The sequence below is a fragment of the Eriocheir sinensis genome, unplaced genomic scaffold (genome assembly GCF_024679095.1).
Source record: "Eriocheir sinensis breed Jianghai 21 unplaced genomic scaffold, ASM2467909v1 Scaffold419, whole genome shotgun sequence".
Lineage (NCBI taxonomy): Eukaryota > Metazoa > Arthropoda > Malacostraca > Decapoda > Varunidae > Eriocheir > Eriocheir sinensis.
In genome coordinates this window covers 91,625-116,232 of record NW_026111742.1, presented here as the reverse complement: position 1 = coordinate 116,232, position 24,608 = coordinate 91,625, and the positions used below count along the sequence as shown (strand labels likewise).

Genomic DNA, 24,608 nt, shown 5'->3' with positions numbered 1-24,608 from the left:
CCTCCAGCTGGTGCATCAAGCACTGGAGCACCACCATTAACGTCCCCGAAGGCTGAATCCTTGGCCGAACCTACCGCCTTAGCCTCCTATCTCGATCGAATCGAGCGCAGACTAGAGCGGTGGGAAGAGCAAAAGAAACAACCTCGAGAGAGAAGGACATCAGTGTACTGCCCGTATTGTAGGTCCACAACACACGACGTGCAGTCATGCTTTAAGAATCCGCTTCCCGGTTCGTGTTTTGATTGTTTGAGGATGAACTGCCGAAGAGGGTACCCTGGTTGTCCAGGGAGGAAGACCTTTCAGACACGGTGACTGGCGCAAGCTAGGTCCCCAATAATCACAGTCAACATCAAAAGCCATATGCTAGAGGCCCTGCTCGACACTGGTAGCGAAATGTCACTAATCAAAGAGAGTGTGGTGCAACAACTCAATCTGAAGGTAGTTACAGGAAAAACCATCCCGCAATTACAGGGTATCACAGGGAAGAAACTCAGAATCCTAGGGCAAACCACTACCTCCATCATAGTTGGTGACAATCAACCTTTAGAGGTACCCCTAGCCATCGTACCCGATGATTACTTAGAACCAGCCTTGTTGTTGGGCATGAATGCCCTGGGAAGAGTAACCCTAACCCTTGACCACCGAAACAAGAAAATTACCTGGAATAATGTCACCTACCCACTTAAATATCATGAACATCGCTACGGGAAGGTGACGCACATAAAGATCAAATCCATTGCCACCCACAAATCTTCCCCGGCCAAAGCTTTCGTGAGACTAAGAGCAAAATTAAAATTACCACCTTTCAGTGCTGCTATGAGGGAAATCAAAGTGGATGAAGCACCTGGTACTACCCTGGTGGTTGACCCGGAACATAAGAACGTGCAAGGAGGGTTGCCTCTCATTACGGAGGTAACCGAGGAAAAAACCATCTTCCTCCCAATGATCAATAATAGTAAATTAGACCTAACACTACATCAAGGGATATTCCTGGCACGTTATGAAATAATCAACAGTAACCTTGAAACGTTTCCGGAGGCAAAATGCTTAAAAACCACGATCAGTGAGTCGATGGGGCCCGAAAATGACGCGGTCCCAGGGAAAATGTCCAGAGGAGACAAATTAAACTCCATATTAAGCGAAAGAGATTGGACTCACTTAGATGAAGAGCAGAAACAGAAATTATTCCAAGTAATACAGCGCCACGAGTTGTTATTTATGGTAGACAAAAATGAGTTAGGCTTGATAACAGCGCCCCCAGCCCACATTAATGTCGAGAATCCCGTACCGTGCAGGGCCCCCATTTATAGATACCCAGAAAAAGCAAAGGAGCTGATAGCAGAGATTATAGAGGACCTAGCGCAGAGAGACATAATAGAGCCATCTACCGCCGCCTGGTTGTCACCAATAGTTCTGGTCAGTAAACCGTCCGGCGAGAAAAGAATGTGCCTGGATTACCGCAAGGTTAACACCCATTTAGCAGTAGACATACACCCTCTACCAAAACTTGAGGAACTAGTAGAGAGAGTGTCGGGACAGCAATACTATGCCACCTTAGATATGAAAGATGCATACTATCAAGTGCTTTTAGATGAACCAAGCCGGGATTTAACCACATTTACTGAGGGGATTAATCTATACCGATTTAAAAGGTTACCCTTTGGCTTGTCTTGTTCCCCAGCTATTTTTAGTAGAGTTACAAACCGCCCTTGCACCCCTCTTAAGGGCGGAATGGATAAAGACTTACTTAGACGACGTGATCATAAGTGCACCTGACTTTAATACCCTTCTCAGTAGACTCCATGAGACCTTCGAGCACATGGGAGGGGTAGGAATCAAGTTGAACCTATCAAAATGTAACATTGGGCAAAAGGAAGTCAAATTCTTAGGGCATGTAGTCTCTCGGGAAGGATATCGACCGGACCCTAAAAACATCGAAGCAATTGAGAAAATGAAAGCCCCAACAACCGTTAAAGAAACCCGCAGATTCCTGGGAATGTGTTCATTTTACAGACGACACATTGGGCAATTCTCGAAACTAGCCGCCCCCTTAACTAACTTAACCCTAAAGGGATTACAATTTGAATGGTCAGCAGAGTGTCAGCAGGCTTTCGAGACCCTCAAAGGGAAATTAATAGCAGCCCCCATCCTAGGACGGGCAGATATGTCAAGAAGCTTCATCCTAGAAACAGATGCCAGCCTCACCCATGTGGGTGCTGTGCTAATGCAAATCGATGATAATAATTTACCCAGGGTCATCGGTTATTTTTCCAAAAAGCTTCGTCCGGCAGAAATGAGGTATTCAACCACCGACAGGGAAGCTTTAGCTATAGTATTGGCATGTCGCCAGTTCCACCATTTCCTGTGGGGCACGAAAGTATTTGTGCGGACAGATCACCAACCGCTAGTCTCCATCTTTAGGCAAAAAACTAAATCACCCCGCATGAATCGGTGGATTTTAGAAATGAGGGATTACCATTTTTCAATTGATTACAAATCAGGGAAAAAGAACGTAGTGGCTGACCAATTAAGTCGCCCAGTAAGACCTATAAGACCCTGGGGCGGCCAAAGTGAGTTATTTCTGGGAAAAACAAGAGAAGAGTTTAGTCAGCTGCAAATGCAGGAACCAAGGTGGAGGGAGATGAGACAGTATTTAGAGGGAGGATGTATCCCACGCTCAAAATACCCTAGAGCAACCCTCGCACAATTTAACATCGAGGATGAAATATTATACTCCACCCGCAGGAAGAAAGACAACACCATATTGTACACCCTGGTAATACCAAATGAATTAAGGCGGCAGGCTCTAAGTTTTGCACATGAGAGAGAGTCGGGTCATTTAGGTTTTCTCAAATCTGCCCTCAAGGCAGAAGACTATTTTTACTGGCCCAACTTGAGAGCAGATATGAGAAAACATATTAAAGAATGTGTAACTTGTCAGCAACTCAAAACTGCTAGGGGCCTTCAAATGCAATGGCAAGAGCTTCCACCATGTAATAAACCCCTTGAGAGAATTAGTATGGACATCACAGATATGCACACGAGTAACAGCGGACATCGATATGTCCTGACGCTTATAGATCACTACTCTAGGTATGTAAAATTTATAAAGATGAGATCAAGGTTAGCGGAGGAGGTAGTGAAGGGTTTGCAAACGTACATGGGAGATTTTGGGGCACCGAAAGTGCTCTTAACGGACAATGCGCGCGAGTTCCACGCAACCATTGTCAAAGACCTATGTACCAGAATGGGCACCCAGTTGGTGTTCAGCACTCCTTACCATCCCCAAGGCAACTCTATCTCAGAACGGATGCACAGAACAATGAAATCAGTCCTAGCTACGTTGTGCCGAGGACACCCCCACCGGTGGCCAAACTATCTCGGGCAGTGCCAGACAGTCTTAAACGCGGCAGTGCACGAAACCACCGGGGAGCAACCGTTCTACCTAATGTTCTCTCGTTACGCGCCACGAAGTGTAAGTGCGCCCTTACCACAAGACGATGACGACGCGGACATAAAAATCGCGCATGAGGTGGTTAAAGAAACTAATAGGGAGAGAGCACAAAAGTGGCGAGACAAGGCTAATCGAGGGAGAACTAATCAGAGGGTAGAACTTAACAGTTTGGTCTGGGTGAAAAAGGAACAAGGTGAGTCCTCGGTACAGCGGAAGTTGGGAGTGAAGTGGTTAGGTCCGTACAAAGTTAAAGAAATACTTAGGGATGGAAGTGCATATGTGCTAGAGAATGTTTTCAATGGAACACAAATACAACGTGCGGCCGAAAAAATAAAACCATATGTAGGAAAAGAACAAATCCTCATCGAACAGGAGGAAGTACTCGTACCACCGGTGGACGATAGTGATGAGGACGAAGTTGAACAACGTCCCACGAGGGAAAGAAGGCCGCCCCGAAGGCTAATAGAGGAAGTTTAGGTAGGCTCCGCTACCACATACCATTCACTACCCTAGTGGTTGTCATAAAAAGGGATGTAGCTTTCATTTATTCATTTAATTAATTATTTATTTAATTTAATATTAACTCTAATTTTCCACGCTACATCATATAAGAACATAGTCCTCTTACCACTTGATATTGACCTCTCAGCCACCCTTCTCCACTTCTATAGGAGCAGCGATTAGCGGGCCTTTTTTCTACACTTTCTTTTTGTTGCCCTTGAGTTGCTTCCTTTACTGTAGAAAAAACTCCCCTACTTTTATAGAGTCAGTGTTTAGCCGACTTTTTTTTTAATTTATCTTTTGCCCTTGAGCTACTTCCTTTGCTGTAATAAAAAAATAGAATAACTACGATATTCTGCCCCCCGCTGCACTAAACTCCATTTCACTCTACCATATAATACTGTTTTATGTGAAACTGTACTGTACCTTGATTTGCTGCACTGTGTTTCTCTATGTAGGCATCACAATGGACTGCAATGGAGCCATATTATTAACCCGTCTGCTGCGATTGGCATGGATTTTGCCTTTTGGTACCCTGATAACATATACTCCCAGGTCTTTCTCTGCCTCTGTGGTGGATAGTGGAGTGTTTCCCATGTGGTATTGGTATGCTGGATTTCCCCTCCCATGGCGCATGACTTACATTTTTCTTCATTGAATTGTAGCAGCCACTTTTTGTTCCATTCCTGTAGCTTGGTGAGGTCTTGTAGGAAATCTTCAGTCAAGGTGTTGATTTTTTGCACTATGTTTCTGTATGTATGTATCACAAGGGACTGCAAGCCACCATTTCAGGCTGTATTATTAAACATTTTGGCACCCAAGCTCACATATTTGACAAGGCTTTCATATGGGTTGTGGGGATATCCAGGAGTAGTTTAATGACCCTGGTGGTAGTCTGACCCTTCCTCTGTACCATGAATCTAAAGAAACACCCATGAGAACCTGACTGATCTCCTTTTTGGCCTTTGGAAATCGATGTAAGGGAAGGAATCATCTGAGAATACCAACCTTAGTGTCAGGAAAACTGATCGATGGAACTGTATGGCTGCATTAGGCCCATATTTTCAAGCATTTCTGGGCTTACACACCCATAGGTATTTGGTAAGGCTTTTGTAGAGGTTGTGTTAGTATTTCCATGGGTAGGCCAATGAGTCTAGTTATAGTTTAATTCACAAGGCTTTCGCACCATGACTGAAAAACAATCATGTGAACTCAGCCAATCACCTCCGTGGCCTTGGGAAATATTTGTTGTGAGCCAAAAGGAGGGGAAAGGAAAGAGAAAAAAGGGAAGAGAGGGAGACAGGAAGAAGTTAAGGAAATGTCAAGTAAAGCAAGGCTACAAGGAGGAGAATATAGGAAAGAGGAAGGAGAGAGGGAAGGGGAAAGAGAAGGAAGTGAAAAATAGTTTGAGAATACATGCAGTGGTTTCAGATTACCCTTACCTACTTATATATCTTGTTTGTTATACCTCCTCCATGCTCACCATCACAGTTAGAGGCCAATTATGCAGATGGAGTTAACAGTGAAGAATAGTTTGAGAATACGTGCAGTGGTTCCAGATTACCCTTACCCAGCTATAGATCTCATTTGTTATACTTTCTCCATGCTTGCCATCACAGGTCAAGGCCAGTGACGCAGATGAAGGGGCAAACAGTGAAGTGAGGTACCGCTTGTATGAAGCCAACAGTTCTGAGGCGCTGGAGCTCTTCTCGGTCAACCCCACCACCGGCGAGGTCACCGTGGCACAGACCATCCACAGCCGAGGTAATTCATCCACTTACTCACGGTCATAGGTGAAGAGTCGGAGTTGAGTCGCCAGAGTCGAACCTGAGTCTTAATATTTCCCTAACTTGTTCATTTTCCATTTCTATTTTCTCAGTCATCATTTTTCTTTGTAACAGTTTGTATGTCAGTCTTCTGAGTCTTATTATTTCTCTAACGTGTTCATTTTCTATCTCCATTTCCTCTGTGTTATCAGTTTCCTTTGTAACATTTAGTATTTCCTGCTGCCTCAAAACATTTCCTCCAACAACCTAAGGACCATATTTTTATACATTTCAGTGCCCAAGCTCACATACTTGACTAGGCTTTCGTAGGATTCCTAGGTGTTTCCATGGATACTAGTGGTAGAATGACGAAGCTTTTATAACTTGGACCTACAAAGCTACTCATTAGAATCCAATTAACCCGTCCACTGCAATTGGCACAGATTTGGCTTTCACTGGTAGCCTGGTAGCATATACTCCCTGTGGGTAGTAGAGTGTTTGTTTCCCATGTGGTATTGGTATGCTGGATATTCCCTCCCAAGGTGCATGACTTTACATTTTTCTTCATTGAATTGTAGCAGCCACTTTTTGTTCCATTCCTGTAGCTTGGTGATGTCTTCTGGCAGGAAATCTGCAGTCAAGGGGTTACCCTGGTAGCAGCGACGGGCCAAATTTCTGGCTTTACCGTGTAGCAGCGATGGGCCAAATTTGTGCCATGATATAAACCCCCCAAAATAGATGATACATAAACTGATCACAAATGCATTGATATATATTATGAAATGGTTTGTGTGAGAGATGATTTTTTCTCAATTTTCTCGCTAAGAGGGACCAATAAGAAACATGATCCCCGCTGCTTCCCGGGTTAATCTTTCTCAGCCTTTGGAAATACCTGATGTGAGAGTCAGAAGTGTATAATACTGATCTGAGGCGCCTTACACTTCCTGCTGTCTGCTAATGCTCCGCCAGGCTGTGTCATCTTCGTGCACAAGTACTACATCTACCTCTCCAAAATTACACATGCTTTCTTTATATTCTTTACTGATGCGGGTCCGGAGCGTGTCTGGGTTAGGATAGTTACTACAGCGAGCATTTTTATATCTTGAGCCGTCTGCTTTACTGTAAAGAAATTGAGCTTGAATGCACAAGTGAGTAGCGGGCTTTTTTTTTTTTTTCTTCTTTTTTTTTCTTTTTTTTTTTACCTTGTACTGCTTTCTCTACTGTAAAAAAAAAAAAATAGGTCCACAAATAGCAGTAAACTTTCATATTTTTGTACCTTTTTTTTTTTTTTTTTTTTTTTCTGTCTCCTTTACTCTAAAAAGTGTGAGTTTGGATGCACAAGTGATTATCGTATATAGAGAGACTGTTCCATCAGTTCCATGAGTAGCAGTGAACTCCCAAATTTTTGTATCTTTTCTTGACTTTTTTTTTTCTGTCTCCTTTACTCTAAAAAGTGTGAGTTTGGATGCACAAGTGATTATCGTATATAGAGAGACTGTTCCATTAGTTCCATAAGTATCAGTGAACTTTTAAATGTTACAGAAAATGAGGTGTACCAGTTTTTCATCCGTGGCGAGGACAGCGGCTCCCCCCAGCACCACTCCGACGTGCCCGTCACCATCTTCCTGCTGCCCCCTCATGAGAACCCCCCGCACTGCGCCAGGAAGTATGCACAGTTCTTCATCAGGGAGGACGCCCCCATCGGTGAGCACCCACAGCTATCAGTAATATGACACACACACACACACACTACAGAAACATAAAAAAATAAGATAAAATTAAAAAGTCACTGGTAAAATGCATATTATTTAAGAAAATACAAGGAAGGAAACAATATGCACATCACTTGGCACACACACACACACACACACACACACACACACACACACACACACACACACACACACACAGGCATTTGATAAGAGACTGATGTGGAAATTAGAAAATAGAGGAGGATTGGGAGAAAAATGACTATGGATGAAAAAATACAAGACAAACAAAGAAATGAGAACCGTGTTGAAAGGTGAGATATCAGAATGGAGAACGGTCACAAGTGACGTTCCACAAGGGTCAGTGTTAGCGAATATTATGTTTTTAATATTTATAGATGATATGCCAGAAAAAGTAAAGAGTTACAAGGGTATGTTTGCAGATGACGCCAAACTGCTTAGAAAAATAAGAGATGAAGATGATGATTGTAATAAACTACAGGAAGATTCCAATGAGATACATGAATGGAGTAAAAAATGGGAAATGAAGTTCAATGAAAAGAATTGTCACACAATGAAAATGGGCAAGAGTAAAAATAGAGCAAGTGGAGTGTGTAGGATGGGAGGGACAATCATCGATACAGTGAAGGAAGAAAAAGACTTTGGAATTATAATACAAGATACACTAACATTTGAGAAGCACATAAATAAGATATTTGGAGAAACATATATACCGTATTTCCCACCATATAAGACGCACCGACGTATAAGACACCTATAATTTGGCAAGATATATTAAAAAAAAAAAAAAAAAATCCCTGAACTTAATGTGTGTGCAGTATTACATTTGGCCACCTTACTTACAATTATGACTATGATACCGTATGTTGCTTTGTGCCCATCTCTGTGTTCAAAGTGTTCCACTGTTGGGTGAAGAATTACAGTGCTCTTACCCCGAGCAGCTGTGACTTTGAAATGGTAAACAAAAGGGTTGGTTGGTAAATTCACTCACTGCACAGTGTGCAGGCGGTAACTTTCATTGTGCTACTGAAGGAGCTAATCACACGGGGATGCTACGTTCGATGGGCCATCTTGGTCTTGATCTTGACTTTCAGGGACTGTATACCTGACGGCCAATTCCTGGTGCACGCCTCAGGGGAGGTGGGTGGGAGGGATGGTGAGACACAACAACAATGGTGACCTGCCAACAACGAAACTGTTCTTTAATGAGAGAGTCACGTTGCTGTGGTCCATATTCCAGGTGTACATGGCCGGTGAGCTGGACCGGGAGAGGCAGGCCGAGTACACCCTCACCGTCACCATCACCGACGGGAAGTTTACGGCCAACACGACTGTTACTGTGACAGTCATTGACATCAACGGTTGGTGACAGTATAGTCTTGCCTGAAATGATAATGGATAATGTATGGTAATAGGTCATGAATTAAGTAAGCAGAGTGTCTAGCACTTCTGTGACATACACTGGTGTGCATCACGACAGACAACGGTCCGGTGTGCAAGGAGCCAATCTACCGTCGGGAGATTTCTGAGGATGCCACCCCAGGCACCCAGGTGGCCTCTGTTGTGTCCTGGGATGCCGATGAAGGCACTGCTGCCTGGAGCCGCTACATTCTCACCGGGGACAGCGCCCACCACTTCAGTATTGACCAGCTGAATGGCCACGTGGCCACAGCCACCCAGCTGGACAGAGAGGCACGGGACCACTACCACCTCACTGTAGGTATTCACACACACACACACACACAAAAAAAAAAAAAAGGGCTATCAGAAAGCTGGAAAGGATACAGAGAATTGCAACTTAAATGGTCTCAGAACTCTCAAATATGATGTATGAAGACAGATTGAAGGAGATGGACTTGACGACACTGGAACAAAGAAGGGAGAGAGATCTGATCATGCTGTAGGCTATAGGTTGGTAAATAAGTTGATGAGGTGGATAGAGATGATATCTTCTTAACTGCGAGAATGCAGGGGCTGAGAGGACATAGGGAGAAACTTAATAAAGGAACCTGTTTGAGTGACTTAAAACAAGTATAGTTTTCCACATAGAAGTGTTAACACCTGGAACAGTTTGCGGGGAGAAGTGGTGGAGGCGAACAGTGTCCAACAATTGAAGGGAAGGTTGGATAAATGTAGATATGGAGACGGGACTGTTAGAGCTTAGCTCGGGCCTGGTAGACTACAAATAAGTAAATACACACACACACACACACACACACACACACACACACACACACACACACACACACACACACACACAGACACAGACACAGACACACACACACACACACATAGCAAGAAATTGAGAAAGGAGACTTGTTTGAAAGACATAAAGAAGTACAGTTTTCCATACTGAAGTGTGACTATATATATGAAAGGGACTAAACAAAGACATTGTTGAAGCGGGCAGTGTCCAAAAAATGAAGGAAACGTTGGACAAATATAGATTGGGAGACAGGACTATCCGAGCTTGAGTTCAGGCCCTGTACACTACAAATAGGTAAATACACACACAAACACACACTGGCCTTTCATGGCTCAGTAATAATAGTAATAACAATATTAATACTAGTTGTAGCCAGGTTAGGGTAATGGTGCCTATGATGAGCCCAAAACTCTGGGTGTGACTGTCCAGGTTGTGGTGGAGGACTGGGAGCACAAGGCCTGGCAGTGTGAGGTGGTGGTGGAGGTCCTGGTGACGGACACCAACGACAACCCCCCGTCCTTCTCCCTGGCCACCCACGCCACCCTGCTGGAGGACGCGCCCATCAACACCATCGTCCTCAAGACGTCTGCCACGGACCCTGACCTCGGTAAAGGCTTTGTTGTGGCAGGGGATCAGGTCTGGGTGATTCTTTTTTTTTTTTTTTTTTTTTTTTTACATCAAGGGAGGCAGCTCAAGGGCAAAAATCTCACTCCCTTTTTCCTTGCTGTTCATGCCCCTCACAAAAGACACGGGTATTAGGGCTTTTATGCTGTTCTGTGAGGCCCATGATCAGTAATGTGTGATAATGATAATGAGAATAATAATGATCATAATAATTAGACTCATAGCACTCGGAGAGTGCACACCTCCGCCAAAGATCATCTTGAAAATTGGTATGGGCATCAACTGTGACCTTATGCATCATATGGAAGCATTTGTTTCGAAATTTGATGAAATTCTTTTTTTTTTTTAAACTCTGACCTAGGCAAACTTTTTGAGGTCAAAGGTCAAGGCCATCATGTGAAAGCATTTGTTTCGAAATTTTATTTATTTATTTATTTATTTATTATTTTTTTATTTTATTTATTTATTATTTTTTTTAACTGACCTTGAGCAAACTTTTTGAGGTCAAGGTCAAAGGTCAAGATCAAGGCCGTTCAAGGTGCATCTTTCCATGCGCTAAAATATGAACCAAGTCTGAAGTCTGTGATGAGGAGAACTGTTAAGTTATGGCCAAAAATATGTAAATCTGACATTTTGTGCGACCTTGACCTTGACCTTTGACATAAAAAAATTAATGGGTTCTATTCTGGATGGACACGAAGCTTCCCTGAAAAATTGGTTGAAATATCCACAAAATTGTGCACAGGAGACTGTAACCTTGACCATGACCTTTGACAAAAAAATTAATGGTTTCTATTCTGGATGGACACGAAACTTCCCTGAAAAATTGGTTGAGATATCCACAAAATTGTGTACAGGAGACTGCTCACAAACAAACAAACAAATAAACATACCGACCGGACTGAAAGTATAACATCCTCCCAACTTCGTTGGCGGAGGTAATAATAATAAGAAGAAAAACGTCTCCTCTGTACCCCCAGGCATCAATCGACGGCTGCTGTACAACTTTGTGAACTCAGCGGAGGGCCACTTCACCATTGACGAGATGGAGGGTGTGGTCAGCCTGGCCCGGCCCCTGGACCGTGAGACAAGGGACTCCTACAGCCTGACAGTGTGCGCCGTGGACCAGGGAAGCCCACCGCTGTCATCCACCACGCAGCTCATCGTCACAGTCTCAGGTTTGTGACGTGCCGCTGCCCTGCACTGCCCTCCCAAAGTGTCTAGTGGGGCATAAGTAGGTACCAGTGGAGGTGCATGGGCCATTAGAGACACACTTATTACAGAAATGTGTCATGCACAAACTAGTACCCAAAACAGAACAAATCTATCAAAAAATACTAAGAAGTTTAGGATATTTTTTTTGTCTCTAACCCTGTAGCTGCAGGGATCATGTTTCTTATAGGCCGCTCTAAGCAAAATAAAGAGAAAAAATCATCACTCATGCAAATCATTATATTATATATATCAACCCATTTGTGATCAGTTTATGCATCCTCTATTTTTGGGGTTTATATCAAGACAAAAATTTGCCCCGTCGCTGGTACGCGGTAAACCATAAGCTTGGCCCGTCGCTGCTACCGAGCTAATGGAGCATGCGTTTACATTGGTTCTCATGTCCTAAGCCTTGCTAGTTTAAGACAAGAGTGGATTCCAACAGAGGATCAGATTTATGCTGAAATCCATGTTTTATATTACCCAATTTACTCAAACAGGTTTTCCTAATCATCATCATCATTTCGTTTAAAGTCTGTTTTCACTCTTCATGAGTGGTTGGGCGGTTTATGGCTCATAAATCAAGCCATTTTCAGTTTTTGGCGCAAGATTTTCTGGGTGCATGCCCTTGCACACCCAACCACTTATTTTAAATGGTGGCCCAAGCCTTTGCCTGAACGAAACAGGCAAACCCTACAAGGCAGCAGGAGCAGGGGGCTATGAAGTTTACCACCCGCTATTTCACCTGTAGCTGGAACTGGATGGCCATTGACTCTAATAAACATGAGTTCATCTGCCCTTAGAATGGTCTTGATTTTAATCCACCTGGGGGTCCAGCACACCCTCCTCACTGGTCCAAAACAAAACCAGTGGGGTTGCCGGTTTAGCCGCTGACTACCCGACCCTGCGGCTGGTTGTACTGTGTTACATGTTACCAGTAGCAGAGCACTACCTTAACTGCCCTGACCAGACAGACAGATTTTCCTAATGGTAGTCTCTATCCATAAGTCACGATTGAGAAGATATGTTTAAAGGAACCATTCCAACATGCCCTCGTTAGATTGACCATTGAGTCCTCACAATATAAAGTGTCCTGCCAACAGTAATCAACAGCAATCAGAGTTTACTTGCATGAAAAAAAATAGTTGCTTTGATGTTTAAAAATTTCAAGGAATAATCAATTCTTCAAACTTAGTCTCACTGATATCATTTGGAAGGCCAAGTTTATTTGTATTTTAGATAATGAGTCCATCCTCCATATATTTTTGAGCCTCTGTCCCGTATATCTGCATTATGATCTCTTCTTGTACGAGAATGCTTCAAAGCAAGGCTGTGAGCTCCGTCCCCCACAGATGTGAATGATAATTAGTTATGTGAGGGGTTGCTCCTACCTACACTCAGAATACTGCACTTCCCTACATTGAACTCCATCTGCCATTTATCCGCCCAGTCATACAATCTGTTGAGTTCACCCTGGAGAATACTAGCGTCCTGATCCGACTCAATTACTCTACCGATCTTGGTGTCATCTGCAAACTTACTGACATCACTACTAATTCCTGTATCTAAGTCACTGATATCAATAATAAACAAAAGTGGACCTAATACCGAGCCTTGTGGGACCCCACTCGTAACACATCCCCAGTCAGATCTTTTACCATTGACTGAATTGTTAACTAAACATTTAAGTGAGTCTTTAACATATAGCGCAACTCACTGAACTGCCACACACTACTGGCGACCCACCAGCGTCACGTATCCTGCCTAACAATTCTCTAAAACGCCTGAGAATGTCCTCGCTTGGCACACGATCTATCATGGTGCTTGTAGATTAGCTCTCTAACCATTGGGTCACATTTCAGGATATAATGTGCTGTGCCACCGGCAGCAGGCTTACTAAAATTTTTCTCAATTTTCCCCTCAACTTGTGGAATCGAGTGTAGGAACTCATTTTTTTTAAGCAGTGTCTCAATTATCTTATCCCCAGTCTCCTCCTTGTGCACATTACAAATCACGATCTTTGGCCTCAGTTTTCCCACACTTTTAGTCCTGACTTTCTCCACAGATTGCAATTTTTGGGCTGCCTCATTCCTCATATCCTCATCATCAAAGTTCATTATAATATTACCTCCAATAGTAAATCTTGAATCAGTAATCTGAATGCCATGTAATGCTTCAGAAACTTCACTTTTCAACTCTGTAGCCTTTTTATCTTGTTCCGAGGCCTTGACAACAAGGAAATTCTTCTTAACTTTCCTCTTACGTTTGATGACCTCAGCCCAAGTTGCATCTGCTGACTCCACATGTTCAGCCCGCTGCAATACGTCCGCCACATCCTGCGCCACCTCCCCCAGCTCCTCCTTCACGCTGACCGCTCGTGACTCAACTCCTTGTTTCACTTCTGATATTTCCTTAGATAATTCCAGCTTGAATTCTTCCATTTTTTCCACAATTTTGGTAGCCAGAGATGCTTTATGAAGACATGGGTTGCAAATCCAATTTACTTTAGATATATTTTCCGATTTAATTCCAGACAGATGAGCACACTTCACATGACACCACTTAGGGCACAGACAGCACCCTATCCACTTATCGCCTGTGGGATCCGCACAAACGTAACAGAACTCCACCGAGTTCTTGGCTCGGCCAGCCATGTCGATTCAGCGTTTTCGCGAGCAAGGCGCAGCACCTCGACCCGCGCGGCGACTCACTACTCACACCTAACCTATGTGCAACCTGATGTGTAGGAAAAATCTATGCCCACTGTGCTTACGTGAAAATATAACCCGACCCTGCCTTGTGGAGAGCGGCGGGTCAGTTTGGGCGTTGTGTGATGCACCGCGGCAGAATGGTGGAAATGATAGGCGCGCCCCTAAACCCTTTGATCCTGGACCTGATAAAAGCGACCCATTCAACCGGCTCCCAGAGTTGAATCGGAGGGAGGGCGGAGGAGTGGAGTCAGCTGCATTTGTGGCTTTCTTCGCCCCTCTGCCCACAACATTCTCAGCCTCTAGGGGACATGGAGCCTTAAGTAGACTGGCCTGGGGTTATCCTGTGTAGCATAAGTCAGGCTCCATCTTTATTCTCAGCCTCTAAGGGACAGGAAGCTTTAAGAAGACTCCCCTTGGGTTATCCTGTGTAGAATTAGTCATGCCCCATCTTGATTCTCAGCCCTAGGAGACGGGAGGCTTTAAGAAGACTGCCCTGGGGTTATCCTTTATAGAATTAGTCAGGCGCTATCTTGAATGTGCCGTGCAGTTTATATTTTCACGTAAGCACAGTGGGCATAGATTTTTTTTTCAGCTCAGGTTAGAATAGCAAAGATATGGACTGAGAAATTGGGTCTCTCATTAGAAGTTCAGTTCATGAAATGTTAAAAATGAGAGAGATGTTTGACCTGGAGGAGAAGGTGACATGAGTGAAGGTTGGAACACACACACACACACACACACACACACACACACACACACACACACACACACACACACAGCGGACTAAACAAAAGAAAATAAGAATATAGTGAGACAGAAAGAAGCCTAATGGCCAACACAGGGCAGCTCCAGATTCCCCACTATAATTTATACCACCTGTCATCCTCGTCCGTGTAGCTATCCAGTCTACTCTTAAAACAAGCTATCGTTCCTGCACTCACTGTGTGGTTGCTGAGTCTATTCCATTCCCCCACCACCCTATTACTAAACCAATACTTGCCTATTTCCCTCCTAAATCTATACATTTCTAATGTAAATCCATTACTGCGTCTTCTATCCTGCTGGCTAATTCTCAGTACTTTACTTATATCGCTTTTGTTGTAACCCTTGACCCATTTGAATACTTCTATCAGATCTCCTGCACTCTTCGTCTCTCTAGTGAATGTAAGTTGAGATGTTACAGCCTCTCTTGATATAGGAGGTTCCTCAGCCCTGAATCATCTTGGTCATCCTCCTCTGAACTGGTTCCAGCAAGCTGATGTCCATTCTGTAGTGTGGGCACCAAAACTGGACAGCATAATCTAAGTGTGGCCTAACTAACGCTAAATAGAGTCTGAGGATGACCTCTGCACTTTTGTTGGTTACCGTCCTGCTAATAAAGCCTAATACCCTGTTAGCCCTATTCCTCGCACTAATACATTGTTTCCTTAGTTTTAGGTCAGAGTTCACTAACATTCCCAAATCCCTTTCACACTCTGCTCTACCTATCGCTGTGAAGTCTAAACTATACCCGTGTAATGGGCTGTGTGTTCCTACGGGTATAGTTTAGACTCCACAGGGACACACACACACACACACACACACACACACACACACACACACACACACACACACACAGCGTACTTTATTGCTGTAAGCACACACACACACACACACACACACACACACACACACACATATGGTAGATATGGAGAATGTAGATATGGAGGCGGGACTATTAGAGCTTAGCTCGGGCCCTGTAGACTACAAATTGGTAAATACAAATAGTTAAATACACACACACACACACACACACACACACACACACACACACACACACACACACACACACACACACACACACACAGTACCCTCCCACCATCCTACCTTTTAACCAATCCTTCTTCAGGTCTTCGTGGAGGTCGAGGACGTGAACGACCACATGCCCCAGACGGAGGAGCCCGCCTACCACACCTACGTGGCCGAGAACCTGCCGCCGGACACCTCCGTCATAGCGCTGCGGGCCTCGGACGGCGACCTGGCGCCCTCCAACATCTCCTTCGCCATCACCAAAGGGAACCAACTGGCGCGCTTCGAGATACACCCGCAGACAGGTAAGGAAGGGGGAACTTGTTTATCTTTGTTTACATCCGTGGACGCAAAAGTCAAGTGCAAACAAAAACAAAAACAGGGGGAAAAATAGCCCCCCAGACATCACCAAAGGGAATCAACCAGCACGCTTCAAGATATGCCCGCGGACAGGTAAGGAAGGAAGCAACTTGTTTTAATTTTGTTGATATCCGGGAGAAACAAAGCCTTTTCAACTATTACAAATGCATTTTCTTGTCGAGTGAGGTAGGGGAATATAGATGTAAAGAAATGATTGAAGTAAGAACACCGCACTTCCAGTGAATAGCTTATCAGTGTCAGTTCGGTGCGGAAGAAAAAAAAAAATTTGCAGTGGAAACAAACAGGGGAAAGAAAAGACCGCACAACCTCACCAAAGGGAACCAATTACTCCGCTTCAAGATACCCCCGCAAACAGGTTAGTAAGGGCCAGCCTGTTTATTCTTGTTTACATCCGAGGAAGCAATTTAAGGGCAAACAAAAGTATAAACTGGGGAAGAAAAGTCTGCAAAACATTACCAAAGTGAACCCATTAGCGCGCTTCAAGATACACCCGCAGACAGGCAAGGAAAGAGCAACCTGTCTATTTCTGTGAACACTCTTAACAAAAAGTCATCGAACACCTTGGCACGATGGATGTGAAAATGAATCGATCGCGACAAGTCGCCTCGGAATGGTTGGCACCCCTGATTGTGATGACGCATCTGAATCCATTACTGTATATGATATGTTTCGATCCTGTGTTGATGGCCGCAGTAAGTCATGCGCTTGTTAGTTTCAGTGGAGACCCCACAAGACCGGCGCAGTCATTATTATCCTTCACACTGAAGGCCTCAGATATCTCCGAACAGCACGGCGGATTGGTGTGTCCATCTCTACCGTATCACCATGGCCCAACAGATATGTGGAAACAGGCTCCACTAGTGACACGCCTCGAAGCTTCGAAGCAGACTTAACAGATAATCGGCGCAGGCGGTGCATACACTCATTATTATATCAGTGCCTCTCATCCTCATATATTTTACACTTAACCAAGGTGTCGCAGTATGTGGTTTAAGTATTGATTTTGGCAGATATTTTAATTTTACATACTTTTACTGGCAATTATACTCAAACTACCACCTGGAATTATCATTCCCTCATTTGAATAGGAATGACGTCAGCCACAGCATTTAAACTGACTGATAACGTCCTGAAGCGGAATGGGTTACAATTGTTTTTTTATCCTCACGACAGCCTCAAAAAAATTGTCAATAATTTCTGTAACGCAATGACGACCTAATGTCAGTGACCCGGTGCTAAATTAGTTAATACCAGAATGCCGTCATCCTACAGACGATAAAACGCACTGGTGGCGAGGAATTATCACCGCAACATATAACCAATTATAAAAATACGGTTAAGCTATAGTCACACTGACCCTACGACCTGATAACGACCACCAGCGACCCCAAAATGCTGCGATTCACACCCACCGCTTCCCGACCACGCTGGTGGCCGAGCAGTCGTGTCGAACCAGACGGCGTCCGCTTGCCATCCGGTCGCCGTTCAACAGTTAATGGTCACCTGTCGGCCACCGGTGGCAGTCCGCTTGCCGTCCAGACGCAGTCCATTCGGCCACCGGACGGCAACCTTTTTTACGAGCGGTTCGACTCCACCCTTTATATCTCCATGGGAGAGAGGGAGGGAGTGGATTGAAGCAGGGAGTGGAGAAGGAAGGAATGCAGGAGTGGACCTCTCTTCACCCTGCCTCCTCCACCTCTCTCTGCATATGGCAGTGCTAGGAAATATTATCACGTCACACCAATACTAAATGAACTTAAACGTCTAAATATAAAGAAACAAATTACTCTGGACAGAGCAGCTATGATCTTTAAACAAGTCACCCAGACCACTTCTTAACACTCCCAGTTGTTAACAGCATGACGGACAGCAACACAAGACAACAAAATATACATGTCCCCAAACCAATAGTGACTCTTCGGAGCAAGAGCTACAAGTGAAGCAGCTCATGAAATATATAATCAATCACCTCCTGACATCAAAGAAACGAAAACGTACTCCATTTTAAATCAAAGTTTATAAAATATTACCCAATACAAAAATAACCTCACTGTGTATTAGCAAAGTGTAGTTGCAGTGTGTGTGTGTGTGTGTGTGTGTATATAGTACCCTATATATATATATATATATATATATATATATATATATATATATATATATATATATATATATATATATATATATATATATATATATATATCTATATATATGTTTTGTGTGTGTGTGTGTGTGTGTGTGTGTGTGTGTGTGTGTGTGTGTGTGTGTATTTGTAAACTGATATTTGCTGTATACAAGTATATAAGGGCACCCATGTGCTTCAATAGATGTGTAAGGGAATGTATAAATAAATTAATGTGTGTGTGTGTGTGTGTGTGTGTGTGTGTGTGTGTAATTCACCACGGCCTGATCACGAGTTGGACTCGCTTTCGCCAGCAGGTACCCTCACGACGTGAGCAAGTGCTCATTATAGTCGATTTCTGGATACTGCCAGGACCTCACACACCACACACCCCATCCCCCTTGCTCAAGGGGTTACAGTAACCATTCCTAGTCAACGGAAAGAATCTGGCCTGAGCGGGGCTCTAACCGCCGCCTGTTTGGCCGTGAAGCCTTGCAGCGCGGCGCTCTAACCGATTGAGATATCAGTGTGTGTGTGTGTGTGTGTGTGTGTGTGTGTGTGTGTGTGTTATGCTCTAACCGCCGCCTGTTTGGCCGTGAAGCCTTGCAGCGCGGCGCTCTAACCGATTGAGCTATCAGTGTGTGTGTGTGTGTGTGTGTGTGTGTGTGTGTGTGTGTGTGTGTGTGTGTGTGTGTGTGTGTAGCATTTACCTTCAAACCAACTTGGACAGAGTATAATTGTACAATTTTATGAGGTAAGCGACGGTAAAGGCTATTGAAGCAATGCAGATATTTAACCCGGTAGCTGCGGGGGTCATATTTCTTAGGCTATGTTAGGTTAGGTTAGGTTAGGTTAAAGGCCCCTCTAAGTAAAATAATGAGAAAGAAACATCACTCACGCAAACCATTTCATAATATATATCAACGCATGTGTGATCAGTTTATGCATCATCAATTTTGGGAGGTTTATATCATGGCAGAAATTTGGCCCATCGCTTGTGCACGGTAAAGCCACAAATTTGGCCCGTCGCTGCTACCGGGTTAAAGGTTTGATATAATGAAAAAGAACATGTATACAAAAAAGTAAATGGAACATCGCACATTTACACAGAACGACGGCTTGGGTGTTGGGGGGTGTTGGGCTCGCTGCTGTTCCTGTCTTGGTTCCTGTGGTCGCGTTGCCGTGGCGATTGATGATCCATGATTTCTGTCAAACCAGACAGATTCAACCCCCCAAAAGGGGTCCATGTAACTCCCTGCCAGAAAGCTGTAGGCCACCGTGGTTGTGGTGTTCCTGGGTAGTACGTCGTCATAGGCGGGTGTTGTGGTCGTACTGGCGGATGTGGGTGGTACTGCTACTGTGGTGGTGGGAGCGAGGGGTCAGGTTGTGGCTGGACAGGTTGCTGTAGGGCGTTCCTTTCGAAGCACTACAGGAGAAGCGTCATGGCCTCCTTCGTGAAAAGCCTCCACGATGTTTCACTCAGCCCTTTAGCCTCGATGCCCAACCAATGGCAAAATCCTGCCCTGGAGTTGGCACTCAAGTTCAGGGCCGACTCCAACGTGTGTGCCATGTCCGGGCTGGCGGACCTTCTGGTGGCCACCTTGAGAAGGGCTTCGTCCAAACGCCTCGTAATACTCACTGGCTGGAGCTGACGCATTCAGGAGCTGGTGGAAGCCGGGCTGGGGGCGCGTTCAACACCAGCACTGCAGTCACTGTCGCTGTCCTCCTCAGGTGGTTCCTCCGTCGATATAGTCCTTCCAAGTTGGCGACTTTCCGCTCTCACGCCGGCGTGAGACTCGTCGTCGTCAGGGATGATTTCTTCGTGTTGGGAGACAATATGAACTTCTAAGTCGTCTTTCTCGTCCGCATCTATCTCCTGGGCACCATCTAGGAGGGAACAATCTTCCACTTCCTCCTGAGGCTGCAGTTGACGTGCCCTCTAAATTGTTGACAGTAGGTATACGAGTGGCAGAAGCCGTTGCGGTGGGCAGATGGAGGCAGGAGGTGTTGAGAGAGGCTGGTCACAGGTAGTCGGATGCTGGGGCGAATGCTAAACTTCGACTGGAACGCCGTCCTTTTATTACGGTCGCTCCGCCTACAATGATCTGACCTCGATTAGTCTCCTCCAGTCGTTGAGAGCGGTGGCGGTCCGCAATCAGCCCAGACGCAGATAGCAGCCATTAGAACGGAGAGCAGGCGCCAACCACGCGGCAATTATGCCGCCAGTAGATGGCCACCATGTGGCGATTGGACGGCATCCATTTGCCATCCAGCCTACCACCGGTCGCCACACAACTCGCCGTGTTGTGGGAGACCGGACGCCGACCACGGCCAATGACAGATACAAAGTGGACGGCGAACATCGGCGACCACCTACTACCTGACGGCAACCAGACGGCGTCCTCTCGCCATCCGGTCGCCGTTCACCAGTTAACCGCCATCTGTTGGCCACTGGTGGCAGTCCGCTTGCCGTCTAGACGCAGTCCATTCGGCCACCGGACGGCAACCTTTTTTCACCTTACACCACAGCATATTAACAATACATTATCGAGATCAAGCGACAAGACATATCAGTGCGCATGTAATACTGAGCCATTGGCATCTCACTCCTTCACACAGAGCATGTGTACACAGGGCTACCACTCGTTAACACAGGGAGAGTTGTCTCAAAATTCTTCGTCCGTATATCTCAGAATGCATGGTACTTAAAGTGTTCGAGAACTTTTTGTGGAGAGTGTACATTTCAGGAAGGAAAATTTAAGGGCAAACAAATATAAAAGGAAATAAAAAGCCCACAAAACATCATCAAAGGGAACCAATTACCTCGCTCCAAGATACACGCGCAGACAGGCAAGGAAGGAGCAACCTGTTTATTTCTATGTATACCACGCTGAGGAAGCAAAAGTTAAGAGCAAACAAATATAAAACAAGATTTCAAGATACTCCCCCAGACAAGTAAGGAAGGGCCAACCTGTCAATTTCTATGTAACCACACCGGAGGAAAGAAAAGTTAAGGGCAAACAAATAAAGAACAAGGGAAAATGAAGACCGCAAAACCTCACCGAAGGAAACCAATTGCCTCGCTTCAAGATACTTCCCCAGACAGGTAAGGAAGGGCCAACCTGTCAATTTCTATGTAACCACACCGGAGGAAAGAAAAGTTAAGGGCAAACAAATAAAAAACAAGGGAAGATGAAGACCGCAAAACCTCACCGAAGGGAACCAACCACCTCGCTTCATACACCCGCAGACAGGCAAAGAAGTAGCAGAATGTTTATTTCTGTGTACATCTGAGGAAGAAAAAGTTAAGGGAAAATAAATATAAAACAAGGAAAAAAAAAAGCCCGCAAACCTACTGCTCCCAAGAATGTGATTGAGAGTTCCAAAAGGTTTCTCAGAAGGGGTTGAAGAGGTGTCTTGATACTCTCCTGTCAAAGAGTTAAGTCATTCTAGACACTCGTTTATTGCTGCTGAGTCTGTGTGTGTGTGTGTGTGTGTGTGTGTGTGTGTGTGTGTCATCTATAGGTGTTGACCGCTGCATTTTCTCTCATTATTAGTTCTTATGAGTGAAGTAATGAATAATGACTCGAACTGTGTTATAGCCGTCAACTAATTATCTCTCAGAGTGTAAAGCCATCACAGTAAGTACCTTTCATGTTGTAATAATAATGTAATTTCTTGTGTAGTAGAGCGTGGACTCTCACAAACCTGCCGTGATAATGTCAGTAAGTGAGTAGTTTTTACCTCACTCGTACTAACATTCGCAGCGAGGGAAAAAAGCTTCAAAGGGATTCATAATTACCGCGGCATTCTCTTTGTAAACAAGGCCAATATGTGCTGCTCGGCGGGGGTGAGACACAAAAACCTACAAGCGTATTAAAACAGAGCCAAGAATTATATTATTGCATCACGCGCCGCTCTGAATAATGACAAAAAGCTCAAAATACATACACGGTAAGTCAATCTTGTTGGCGGGAAAGAAAAACCTACTTCACAAAAACCTACACGCATATTATAAGAGCTAAGAATCTAGTATTGCATCTCGCGCCGCTCTGAATAGTGAAAAAAAAAAATACACATACGGTAAGTCTATTTTGATGGCGCCAGGCGGGAAACAAAAACTCACAAGCGTATTATGAAAAGAGCCAGGAATTGTAGTATTGCATCACGCGCCGCTCTGAATAACGACGAAAAGATCTAAATACTACCGCGGCATCTCTCTATGAACAAGGCTAATATGTGCTACGTGGTGTGTGCTGGGAAACCAAACCCTTGAACCCTATTTAAAAAGAGACAGGAATTGTAGTATTGCATCACGCGACGCTCTGAATAACGACATTATTATTATTATTATTATTATTATTATTATTATTATTATTATTATTATTATTATTATTATTATTATTATTATCCCACACACCATTTATTCTTATTATTACCATTTGTAGTGGTAGTAGTAGTAGTAGTAGTAGTAGTAGTAGTTGTTGTAGTAGTAGTAGTAGTAGTAGTAGTAGTAGTAGTAGTAGTAGTAGTAGTAGTAGTAGTAGTAGTAGTAATAACAGTAATAGTAGTAGTAGTAGTAGTAGTAGTAGTAGTAGTAGTAGTAGTAGTGGTATCATTACACACACACACACACACACACACACACACACACACACACACACACACACACACACACGATAACTTGGCCCCCTTGCCTTCCCCGCCGCCGACACTCACACCCTCTCCCCCAGGCGCCCTCACAACCCTGGTGCCGCTGGACAGGGAGGAACAGGCGGAGTACGAGCTGTGGGTGCGGGTGAGCGACGGCCAGCTGTCCTCCGTCACCCCGGTCTTCATCACCGTGAGCGACGTCAACGACAACCCGCCCGAGTTCCTGGAGCCGCTCTACCGCGTCACCGTCCCCGCCCGCAGCAAGACCAAGAAACGGGAGGCGCTCTTCAGGGTAAGTGGCCCCCTGCTTGAAGGCTTACACGCTCTTTATCTCTCATCATAAACAGTCTCAAAGTGAATGTGGGGAAGTATTTAGAGCCCGCATTCTTATACTCTCTCTTCTCTCATCTCAAACAGTCTCTCACGCCATTTTGGGAGTTTGAAAGTAAACGTAGGGAAGTATTTAGGTAAGTGGCCCCCTGCTTGAAGGCTTACACGCTCTTCTCTTATCATAATAGAGTCTCACCTCCGACTTCAGGAGTTTGAAAGTGAATGTGGGGGCACCGTTGCCAGATTATCGTACTCAGAGCCTCGTGTTTACCGGTTTCTGAGCCATAGCTATTGCCAAAAAACACCAATATAATGAACCATTTTAACGATAACTATATATGAAGGCAGTTGATGGGGTCGAGGAGGCAGTTTTCTGGGTCGGAAATCGGCAAACATAGCAGGCTGAGTACGACAATCTGGCAACGTTGTACAATGGGGGAAGTATTTAGCGCCCGGAAGGCTTTCACTCTCTCTTTTCTCGTCATAAACAGTCTCAAAAGTGAATGTGGGGAAGTATTTAGCGCCCGGAAGGCTTTCACTCTCTCTTTTCTCGTCATAAACAGTCTCAAAGTGAAAGTGTGGAAGTATTTAGGGCCCGGATTCTCACACGATCTCTTATCTCATCTCAAACAGTCTCACCGCCATCTTTGGGAGTTTGAAATTGAATGTGAAGTATGTAAGGAAGGAGCCCCCTGGTTGAATACACGCTCTTTCTCTCTCACCATAAACAGTCTCAAAAGTGAATGTGGGGAAGTATTTTGGGTCCAGATTCTCACATGTTCTCTTTCTCTCGTTACAAACAGTCTCTTCCGCCATCTTTGGGAGCCTGAAATTGAATGTGAAGTATGTAAGGAAGTAGCCCCCTGGTTGAGGGCTTACACGCTCTTTCCCTCTCACCATAAACAGTCTCAAAAGTGAATATGGGGAAGTATTAGGGCCCAGATTATCACATGCTCTCTTTCTCTCGTTACAAACAGTCTCTTACGCCATCTTTGTGAGCCTGAAAGTGAAAGTGGAGAAATATTTAAGGACGCAGCCCCCTGGTTGAAGGTTTGCACTCTCTCTTCTCCCATTATAAACAGTCTCTGTCATCTTCGCGAGTTTGAAAGTGAATGTGGAGTCGTATTTGTGGC

At 44.6% G+C, this 24,608-nt stretch overlaps 2 protein-coding genes across 2 annotated transcripts in view; both read left to right on the top strand.

The window, feature by feature from the left end:
- LOC126992207 (protocadherin Fat 1-like) overlaps positions 1–7,455 on the top strand; it is a 30,146-nt gene extending 22,691 nt beyond the window's left edge. The window contains exon 8 of the mRNA XM_050850866.1: positions 7,264–7,455. Within this exon, the coding sequence (XP_050706823.1) occupies positions 7,264–7,454 (191 nt within the window). The 3' untranslated portion in view covers position 7,455. The remainder of the gene's footprint in view (positions 1–7,263) is intronic.
- A 3,857-nt stretch (positions 7,456–11,312) lies between these two features.
- On the top strand, positions 11,313–23,498 carry LOC126992208 (cadherin-22-like). The gene is made up of 3 exons (XM_050850867.1): positions 11,313–11,459; positions 16,093–16,297; positions 23,226–23,498. Exons 2-3 carry the CDS (start codon positions 16,126–16,128, stop codon positions 23,486–23,488), a joined length of 435 nt encoding a protein of 144 aa, XP_050706824.1. The 5' UTR covers positions 11,313–11,459; positions 16,093–16,125; the 3' UTR covers positions 23,489–23,498.
- Positions 23,499–24,608: the final 1,110 nt, after the last annotated feature.